The 11,169-nt window shown below is 40.3% G+C and overlaps 2 protein-coding genes across 2 annotated transcripts; one reads left to right on the forward strand and one right to left on the reverse strand.

Moving 5' to 3' along the window:
* The first annotated feature begins 194 nt into the window (after nucleotides 1–194).
* Nucleotides 195–7,439, forward strand: LOC121943565 (integral membrane protein 2C-like). Its single transcript, XM_042487115.2, has 6 exons — nucleotides 195–457; nucleotides 2,009–2,152; nucleotides 2,268–2,456; nucleotides 2,834–2,944; nucleotides 5,961–6,111; nucleotides 6,296–7,439. The coding sequence occupies exons 1-6, from the start codon at nucleotides 365–367 to the stop codon at nucleotides 6,385–6,387; spliced, it is 780 nt and encodes a 259-aa protein (XP_042343049.1). The 5' UTR covers nucleotides 195–364; the 3' UTR covers nucleotides 6,388–7,439.
* A 750-nt stretch (nucleotides 7,440–8,189) lies between these two features.
* On the reverse strand, nucleotides 8,190–10,021 carry LOC121943641 (lysophosphatidic acid receptor 6-like). Its single transcript, XM_042487217.2, has one exon. The coding sequence runs from the start codon at nucleotides 10,000–10,002 to the stop codon at nucleotides 9,082–9,084; it is 921 nt and encodes a 306-aa protein (XP_042343151.2). The 5' UTR covers nucleotides 10,003–10,021; the 3' UTR covers nucleotides 8,190–9,081.
* Nucleotides 10,022–11,169: the final 1,148 nt, after the last annotated feature.

Consider the following 11,169-nt stretch of genomic DNA (forward strand, 5'->3'; position numbering starts at 1 on the left):
CTTCTGATGACCTATGACAAATTCATAGCCTTGGAAAAAAGTCGCATTTATTAAATAACAGCTGATGTAAAAACGTGTTTATTAATGGTGTTGACCCCTCTACAGTGCTGCTGTATAGAGAGCACCGCACTAGTGCTTTAAGGGCAGATAGTTTTTTTTTTTTTTTTTTTAAGAAAAAAAAAGCAGCTCACTTCCGGTGGATAAATACAGACAAAAACAGATCGAGAAGCAGCCCAGCGGTGAGAGGAGGACGGCCCGTTGACGAGGTGCGGGACTCTGTTTCAGAAAGGTGGCCAGCTGTCGATAACACAGACGGAGCGCGAGGACACCTGCAGCAGACACACACGCAGTGACGCACCGAGCCATGGTGAAGATCAGTTTCCAGTCCGTCGCGGGACAGAAAGTGGAGAAGGAGAATGATGGCGACAAGACCGAAATCCTCATTCCTCATCCTATGGTGAGTAACGCGGCCCTTCGTGTTATTTCTCTTAATAATAATAAAATGCCTTGTCGTTTGTATAAAATGCATATATAGTGTTTGCTGCTGTGCCCTGGCTCTGCTGGGTCTGCGGGGCAGCCTGCACCTGCACAGCCATGAACAGCAGGGGATTTCTGACAGCATCTCTCGCCATTTGGGTGCAAACAAAACATGCCTTTGCTGCGATGGTTTCCTCTGCGCCAGTGCTCTTATTGCAGCCTTGATGCAAATTATTGTTATGTGCATATGCATGCTCTATATTTATGGAGGATAATGAACAAAAGCAATTAAACAATGTAAAGGATTTGCATCGTGGTTTGCTCTTAAACTGCCATTGCCCCTGATTTCTCCCCTTCATTGCAGATTTAAAAAAAACCACAGTAAAAAAAAGGTAGAATGCAAGAAATGCACCAGCTTTGGCTGACAAAATGGCAGATGGGAAGCTGTGGCTTGCAGCGCATGCAAGATTATTTTTCACTGGAGCACTTGAATCCCCAACTTTGCTGTAGCAGCATCCCAGCATGGCCTCAACCCCTTATCAAAGATACATGACCAAGCCCTGAAGACGACAAGCCTTAATGGAATATAGATATCATCAGGCATGCATATAAAGTGAACACAGCGGAAATACAGAGCTGCAGTGTGACTTCAAAATGTGTTCATCTGAATGTACTGAACAAGGGACAGACAGGCCTCATGGTGTGTCACGCTCTCAGTTAGTGTGAAAGAGCCTCTATCTCTCTCAGTGGGGTGGAAGAACACAAAGGACAGAGTCTCACATAAGTGTGTTTGCACAGTTGTCGCCTTGTCCTCATGCACACTCTGTTTTCAGATGCTTCCACAAAGAACAGTACACTGAAGTGAAATAAAAGTGAAAACATGCACATACAAGATAACATGCCGTCCTAAAATATAAAGCATTTTCTGCAGACATTGTGGAACAAAGGCATTGCTTTATAGCTTTTTGTGTCATCTCCTTTTTTGTGTATTCACGCCGGATCATTTTCCTTTGAAGTTTCACTGTTTCCCATGCACACAGTCCCATTTCCTCTGTAGCTCTGGCTAAAAACAGCAACCATTGTTGTTTCCTTGCAGAGACACTTTTTCAGGAGATAATTTAACGTGCTGTAAGCACTCGGCAGTACAGCATGTCTCCGTTAGTCATTATTTTTTATAAATGGAAGTGAACAGAGCGAGCAGCTACTATCTGTGTGTAGTGCCACCCTGCCGGCACAGGTTCTGCGCGTGGCTCTGGCAGATGGACTGCGAGACTGGAGGCGTCTGGGAAGATTACTCATCATCTCAGTCAAGTTTTCATCACCAAGCTCTCCGTCATCCCTTCCCCTGGCTGGACGCATTGCTACTAATTCCTGCTTGCAATGCGGCGTCTTCTATTTTAGTTAATTTGGGTCATTTTCAGCTGCTCGTCACAGTGAAGATGAGTGAGCTGAAAGTTGGATTGAAGCTGCCTGGAAATGCTTTTCAGTGCCTTTTTGAATTATTTATGTCTATGTTGTGTGTGTTTTTTAGGATGATGATGAGCTGGTTCTTCCCCTGCGGCCCAAAAAGTCTCCCCTCAATGGCCTGTGCTGCCTGACGTTTGGCCTGGTTGTGTTCATGGCCGGTCTGGTCCTTGCCTCCATTTATGTCTACCGCTACTACTTTATACCTCATGTAAGACCTGATGATACAGATTGCTGTTGACTTTTTTCTTCCAGCAGGTGTGTTGATCCAGATGCTAAATTGTGTGTGTGTGTGTGTGTGTGTGTGTGTGTGTGTGTGTATGCAGATCCCAGAGGATAACATGTTCCAGTGCAGGGTGCTTTATGAAGACGCTGTGTATGCCCCACTGCGTGGGCGTCAGGAGCTGGAGGAAAACGTCGGCATCTACTTGGCCGACAACTATGAGAAGATCACTGTGCCCGTGCCTCACTTTGGAGGCAGCGACCCCGCTGATATAATCCATGACTTCCACAGAGTAAGGACAAATACACACACATGTTTTACAAATACAACTTAAATAGAGAACACCCAAACAGTTAAATCTCTAATAGGTCACTTCAGACTCATTACAGAAAAAGAAAAGGCAAATGACAAGAAAATGTAAATAAAAAGGATGGCGAAAAGCTGGCTTTTTGAGGCTATGCTTTAGCAGCGATTGAGCCTAATGCTAACATCAGTATGTTAACATGTTGGCAATGACAATGACCTCAGAGGATAAACCACAGCCCCAACATAAACATGGATAAAATTACTCAGATTTTACTACAAGATACTGCCAACACATAATATTAGCCAAAAAATCAGAGCGCTTGTCTTTAGAGTCTGTCTTCAATAAGCTGCTTTATTTTCCAGGGACTGACAGCCTATCATGACATTGCTCTCGACAAATGCTACGTCATTGAGCTGAACACCACCATTGTGATGCCTCCACGCAACCTTTGGGAGCTCCTTGTCAATGTCAAGGTAACACAGCGGCTCACAGAAGCCCCTTTTCCAGTGGACAAAAAACACTCACACCCACTAACGCCTGGCTTTTGTATGAAATGGGAAAGGTTATAATCTGCGTTCACTTCCAGGTCAAATCCCCTGAACTTCAACTGCTGATAATAATGACAAAAACGTCTCTACAGGCGGTTGTGGTGCTTTTGTATATCAATTTTTAACAACTTTCAAACATGCATTTTACTAAATATGTCCTTCTGTTGTGGGTTTTCTCTGCCTTACAAGTAAGTAAAAATGTATTTATATAGCACCATTCAGAACCTAGGTTACAAAATGTACAAAAACTCAAAATAGACAACACGAATCACACATAAAAACACTAACACGGGAATACAGCAATATGAGTTCACTGATATATTCTGGGGTAAGATTATTCAAAGCCTTGTATGTGAGGAGGAGGATCTTGAGCTGAATCCTAAATTTGATGGAAGCCAGTTAAGTGATATCAGAACCTGATGTGGGAGCAGTATGAGGTCTTGGTAAGTAGTCTTGCAGCAGAGTTTCGGGCCAACTCTAACCTAGTGCAGCAGTCTAACGGGGAGGACGCAAAAGCATGGATCACTGTTTCCAGCTGCTGGAATGATGATAGTACTTTTGCAGTGTTTTTAAAGGTGAAAATATCAGGACTGAAAAACTGCCTTGACATGCTTTTTGAATTTCAGTTGGCAATCAAAAGTGACTCTTGACTTTTTGCTGCAGTGGAATGAGGTGTTAGAAAAAGAAGAAAAAACAAAACTTTAGTTTTATTTTTATTTAATGAAAGATCATTTTACAAAGTGGCTGATGACCTGACAATTTCACTGCCATTGCCAAAAATAAACCTGCATTCAGCGGACAGCTTGTGCTAATTTCAGACCCTGGCTGCTGTGTTAGCAAGCTCAGGAGAAACTTGTGTTAGAAGTCAGCCACAAGCTTCTTTATATCATGTAATGCAGAGCAGGTGGACCCAAAAGCAGGAAACAATAGTCTTTAATCTATCTAAAGGAACAGCAATTGAAAATGACACAACCAAAACAAGAATCCAACAAAGACTGAACTGAAAACCAGGGTTTAAATACAAAGTAGACTGACGAGGGGATGAAGTGCAGGTGGAGAAAAAGGGCTCAGGTGAGGGGAATAAGGTGATGAGGCAGAAGAACAGGCAGGGAGCTGAGAAAAAGTGAGGAGCAGAGGACTAACAAGGCTGACGAAGGTCAGGTGTGTAGATGAGTAAACAAGGGCAAAGCAGCACAGACACACAGGAGGAGAAAAACACAGTAACTGAAACCCAAAAACCAAGAAAACACAATCTTAATAATAATCTAAGTGAAAACAAAGACAGATTTACCAATAAAGGCAGCTTAAATGAGACTTATGTGCTACACCAGTCTTCCCAAAAGTCTTAAGAAATCAGGACACAGACTGTGACACTTTCTATTTTCTCTGCATCTTGTTCTCTGACTTGAACATAGATTATGCAGGATTGTCGGTCACGTAATATGTGTCGCTATATGTGTGTCTCTTAGAAGCCTGTGGTTTACGATGTGGCACCCGACCTCATCTGAGGGCTCAGGGGGTACATAAAGAAAAGAAGAAAAACATATGAAAATAAAGGGAGAGAGGAGAGTTCAGAAAAATACACCACCACACACATTATAGACAGAATCACAGCAACAACAACAAAGACACAACAGTCACTTGTGGATAGACAATTGGCAATTTATTATACTTTTATGTGAAAACAACAAATGTTTTTATTACTTTTGTCATTTTCAGCTGTAACTGTAACCATTAAAGTATTTAGTTAAACACTGTGGTCTGACCAACATGAACACCGTATTTGATTATATGCTCCGCTTTACTGGACCCACTAACCAATCGAGGCCGTGGTAGACCAGTAACTCTGTGTTCTGCCAAAAAAAATGAAAAAAAAAAGACATTTCAACAGGTGGCTTTGATGATATAACAACTTCAGTTTGCCATCCAAAAAAGGCTGACAGCCAGGTTAAGTGGTGAAAATATTCTAAATATCGTGTACGCTTAAACTGATTTAGATTTTTTGTGGGCCTTTTTTTCAGGTGACCTAAATCGAACCATCTAAGGCTGGGTTTGCTCAATGCCGTTTGATTTTACTGTACTCTCTGACAGCTAATCAGTAAGCAAGCTCGTTAGTTTGATTCCTTAAAGAATAAAAACATATTTATAAAGCACATTTAAAAACAACAGAATTGACCAAAGTGCTGTACATCAAGAAATAGATACAAATAATAGCACAAATATCATAAAACAGGACATTTATAAAAATTAAAAAAAAAAAAACATTAAAAAAGGCGATAAAACCACAGAACTGTCAACTTTCATACAAGTTCTGAGAAAGCCAAAGAGAGCAAATGAGTTTTTAAACAAGATTTAAATACAGTTTTGGCGCCACGACAGCAAAAGCTCTTTCTCCTCTATGTTTTAATCGTTTTTTTTGGGATGACAAGGAGTGATTTATCAGCGGACCTCAATGACAGTGATGGGGTTTATAGCTATAGACTGATATTGCCTAAGGATTTCGCTGAAGAGTGAGCGCTCTTGACTTTCACATTAGTCTTTGGTACAGGGAGCTACAGACATGCAGGCAGCAGCACAGAGGAGCAGAGAGGAGAGCGCTTCTCCTTAGAAGTGGTGATTACAGCTCGCAGCAACTTGATATGACATAGTATATGGTGTTTGTTTAAGTGTCGGCAAATAAAGTTTCCGACCATTGTTAGCGCCATTAGCTTGTTTACCAAATGACGTGAATGTTGCTGTCACACTGAACATCCCACAGAGCCGGTACAGATTTTAAAACCTTGTAAAGAAAACAAAATGAATCGTTAAATATTCGTATTGAACTGCCAAAACCTGTTAGACACCCACTAAAGTGTATTTTTTGACTATTTGGGCCCTTAGTGTTTCTGTTGGAAAACATATTCCAGTGAGACTGTTGTTATTGTTCCTCCATCTCTTGCAGAAGGGAACATACTTGCCTCAGACCTACATCATCCATGAAGAGATGGTGGTGACTGGCAAAGTGCACAACATGCGTCAGCTGGGACCCTTCATTTACCGCCTGTGCAATGGGAAGGACACTTACCGCCTGAACCGCCGCGTCACCCGCAGACGTAAGTAGGAGCTAATGGGATCAATGGAAACATTTTAAGATGCTCATCAGTCCCATGATAGATGGTGGTACACTCTGTGTTTTGTTTTAATGGATGGAAAGAACTTTAGTTGTGTTAAACTGTCGTGATCAGATCAAGTCACATCACTGTCCCCGCTCTGTGTCTCGGCCCGTTTCCCTCTCAGGCATCAACAAGCGCGAGGCGAAGGACTGCCACCACATCCGTCACTTCGAGAATACATTCGTGGTGGAGACGGTTATCTGCGATGAAGAGTAAACACGACGGTTATCCGTGTCATCGCGCCCACCCAAAGGCACATCTCCAGTCACCACCCCAGCCACTGTAGCATCCTCCTGTGGATCTGATCATGTCTGAGTTGCACTTAAGTTTTGATTTTGGTTTGATATTTTCTTTATTTCACAACCTGCCTATTTTTTTTTTTTTTTCTCAATTTTTAACATTTCTATTCCCCTTAGGTAATATTTACCGTGAAGTGTGATGCAATACTAAACTGCTGGTTCTATCACAGGATTTTCCTTGTAGCAAAGTGCTTTAGCCAATAATGAATTACAATTTAAAGACCTCTCTTCCTCTGGGGATTCGTATGATGTTACTGGCGTCGGGGGAGATGGCTGTCTCCATGTGTCGTCAAGGAGACTGTACTGTTGTTGTTTTTTGTCCTCCTGCACTGGAGGTACTTTGTGTCTCTTAGTTGTGTTAACACAATCAAGCATGAAGCCTTGCTTCTCTGAGCAAACATTGTCCATAGATTTCAGTAATGACCTTTATTTTTCATGTTCTCTATAATGTAAACGTAACTGCTGATGACTAGTTGCTTGCATCTTTATCCTCTTGCTTGCCTGCTGCTTCCTCGCCCCCCTATCTGCTTTTCATTTTCTAGACATTCAAGAAGTTTGCATTGGACATTTGTCTGCATTCACTTTTTTGTATCATATTCCTTTGAAACCGCTTAAAGCCTGTATTTATTTTGGATGCTCTTATTCGTCATCAGCTTTTTTCTTTTCTTGTCATGCTGTTTTTCTTTCTTTTTTTTCACGCACTCATCAATGCCTTTGTGAGTCCTTTTAAAATAATGTCTTTGTTTTCCCTTGCATGTGTTAATCTCTAATAGAAAAACAGCACTGTTAGAATGTTTTGTAAAACAACGTTTAAAGCCTTAGTCCAGAGTCAGAGACTGGATTAAAGTCCGTACTACTGAAAGGGAGCATATTATACAGTATGTTAGTCAAACAAAACCAACTTTGATCTGTATATTTTGTCTGCTGATGAATCATGAAATCCGTCTGTGAATAAAGTAGTGAAAATAACTTGGTATCTGTTGATGCTTGTGACCCAGCAACATCATTATGCTGCAGTCAGGATGTTTTAAATGCAATATATATTGATTTTCCTGGTAATCTTACCAAAATATGCTGATATCATTTTAATACTTCATATTATAATTTCTGTTAATGTTGTGGTGGAAATTACTGTATTTCCATTTAGAGAAGTGAACAAATAAATGAAAATCTAAAAGCAGCTGTCTTTTGTATATTTTAATATAGTGATAAAAAATTTTTTTTTTTAAAATAAAAGGGTGTAACAGAGTCAATCTTTCTCAGCTTGAAGGACAGAACTCAGACATCTAAATGTTACTGAGTGAGTCTGACAAAGACGATCACATCCAGTCACATATTTATAATTGCAATAATGCCTTACGACAGACGATCGAATGTTAAGATATATTTTTCAACCATTGATATATATGTGGTTATATATGTGGTTGGGTTGGAAATAAATAGCAAAAATGCACACATCAGTGGCCTCATCTGACAGTGTAGTGTGTAATGTTAGGTTAACATAAAGCCTGTCAGAGATGTTATCAAGTGTACTACTCCAGCCTTCAATGGCTAATTTCATTTGCAATGATTACTTTTGGATAATTTCAAATCTGCACATGAGGTAATTTAGAGCCGCACAGTCTGCTGTGGGCTTATACCAACGGCCCTCCATCTGGCAAGGCTTAGGACAAGAGAGCTGCTGGCTCGAGACTCTCTAAAAAAGGACAAAAGCCTGAGTCACATCAAAATGATTTATGACAGAAAGAACACACAGGATTACATAAAGCAATAAAAAGATACAACAACAAAAAAGAAGCTAAAATAAGGGTTATGTCCTGTTTTTTTTTCACCCAGGTGAATAGCCTATTTCAAAACAGAAAACTTTACAGCAGAAATGTGTTTATAGCCTGTACAAAAAAAAGTTTTGGTCTCTTTAATTTTAACATTCATGACAACTATGTGGGGTGATTTCTTTATTTTTTTAAAATACCTCACCCATTTCCATTTTATCAAGGCCAAAAGTTCTGAATATTTAAGGGATGTTTGAGTGATGAGCTGTCTGCCAATTGTATCCTTGGCTTCCAGTCAGGTCCTTCCCTCTTTCCTCCACAGTGCCAGCCGTTTTTCCAAATATAGTCACTTTTGGCTCCAAAAACCCAAGATGGCGACGGTCGCAATACTGAAATCACGGTTTCAAAACAGCAGTCCACAAACCAATAATGTCACTGCAACTACATCCATTATTTATATAGCCTCGGATTGGCATACAGACGTATGAGTGATGTCAATCATCTTTTCTAACTCTCAGCAACAAAGCAAATTAGTTTATATTGCAAAATACCAAACTATTTCATCAAGAGTCATAATTTCTCCTGAAACTGCCTGGACTACACAAAACTGTGATGTTACAAACTATAAGCATGAATTAAACATGATACCTGTACAACAAGTCTAGGTTTTACCCATCTTTTACTAGATCTTTAGTTTCAAAAACATTTTACCAAAGAGATCATCTTTATGATCCTTGTTTGTCCATGTCCTTGGTCTTTCTTTTCTTTTAAGCACATATAAAATCCATCAGATTGTTAAAATAACCCGAAGTCAAATGAGCATCCAAGAAAAGTTTTTTCTATGGTTCCATTGCAAGATCTGCATCCTCCTTTTTCTTCCAAAAGGCATCGAGGGAAAAGTAATACAACAGTGGATCCAGACAGCAGTTCACACTAGCCAAACAAGTTAAAGACGTGTCCATAGGTTTCCCTACAATTAATAATGCAAACGACACTGGTAAGAAACATACAGTGAATACAGCTAAGTTCATGACAAAAAGTAGCAAGACATTCACCTTGCTGTTGACCCTTGCAGAGTCACTGAGGTTTCTGTATAGAGTCCTACACACCAAAGTGGTGCACACAATATTGACTGCCAGCAAGGTGAACACTAACATAGAGTCAATATAAGCCATTATTGATCTTTTAGGGGGAAATTCAAAACAGGTGGACTCATTGTGGCGAGTGGAATTTGTAGAAAGGGCCACTCTCTCTGTGATGTTCAGCACCAACACAAACAGCCAACTGAGCCCGACAGCTTTCAAGGCGTTGGAAATGGTTCGAAGATGGCGTGACCTCAGAGGATAAACCACAGCAAGCAGCCGGTCAATGCTGATGAAGGTGACACAGATGGTGCTGGAGCGGATGTTGTCGAGAAAAAACAATGTGATGCAGGTACATGCAATTCTGCTCAGAGGCCAGGTGCCCGTTGCGTAAAAGTAGACCCTCATGGGAAGGGAGATGATGAGCAGTAGGTCCGAGATTGCCAGGTTGACCATGAAGACCACACAGGGGGATTTGAGGCTGTGGTTTCTTAGAAGAGTCCACAGTGAGAAAGCATTGAGAGGCAGACCCAGTGCCAAAATAAAGCCAAAGACCAAAGCATAGACCAGATGCGGCTGTCGTGCGTCGCTTGTTGTGGAGTTCATGTCCATCAGATGAGAAAAGAAATATTGCTGTCTGCTTAACTGAGTATTGCTCTGACGTAGTTTATAACACATCAGTTCCTTCTTCTGCCTGCTTTTTATCTCTGTGAAGTGAGTTTGGGAGGGCAGAAATTAATAAACAGGAAATATATCACTCTGATGACTCAACTGTGGTTACTTTGACCTCAACGAAGTTAACCTTTGCATTACAAGTTTAGTGCAGTTTTAAAACTTAATATCTTGTTACAACCTAAATAACTTTTTTAAAGTTATAAGGCATTGGTAGTTAAGGAAAAATTTACATTTATGACTGAATTAGTGAATATTTTACAATAACATATGGAGTGTTTTAGCAGATCTGAGGTAACACAAGGGCTTTACTGTGACAGCTGGAGTTTTTGCAGACGTTCAATGTACTTTTCCCACCACTTCTAATGATTTTCATGGGCAACCAAACTCGGGTTAAGCATTACACTGCTGGAAAAAAAAAACAGTTACAAACAGCTCATGTTGGTAGCTGGTTTTAGTTGGTTCAAAGATGGTCCTAGATGGTACTGACCCAGTTCTTGTCAGTCTTTGATGGTTTAGCTGTGTGGGCCACCAGTCAGACATGCTGATGTGGGCAACTTCTCAAGCTGATCATGCTAAAGGATTCTTTGATGGTCATTTGCAAGTTCATTGTTTTGATCACATTAAAAACAATCTTTAGGGATATCCCATGACAATAGACTAAACTGATTCAGTTCAGCAATGTTATACAGATTTAAGTGGTTGAATGCATGCTTGTGATCAAAAGGAGAGTATTGTGAGTGTGAAATAGACATGTATGCTTCATCATGTTTGCAAAATGCAAGTAATATAAACTTAAAGCTGCATTTATCAGTGTCTTTATGTCTGCAGTGGATCACATGACAGAATGCCAAATTTTCTGTGTCTGTTGGATGTGTAAATAGGCAACTGTTGACAAATCAACATGCCAACTTTCCATGGAGTAAGGCGATGTGTCAGATATGTTTTTGGCTTTTTCTGTTGCCCTTAATAAGTGACAGATTTTGTGGCAACCTTGGGACGCAAGCTGTAAACACAATACTGACATATCATCACTATAGGGTGAACTTGTAATTTTTGGTATAAATAATTGCTTTACACTTTCAGAAGTTACTCAGCAATATTAGCATTATTTTGGAGTTGTGTTTGTGTTGACCCAAAGAATATAGTTCTGATCCACTCTGCTTTTCGCCT

This window comes from Plectropomus leopardus, chromosome 6, assembly GCF_026936395.1.
Source record: "Plectropomus leopardus strain MGB_pleo_1.0 chromosome 6, ASM2693639v1, whole genome shotgun sequence".
In the NCBI taxonomy this organism is placed as follows: Eukaryota; Metazoa; Chordata; class Actinopteri; order Perciformes; family Serranidae; genus Plectropomus; species Plectropomus leopardus.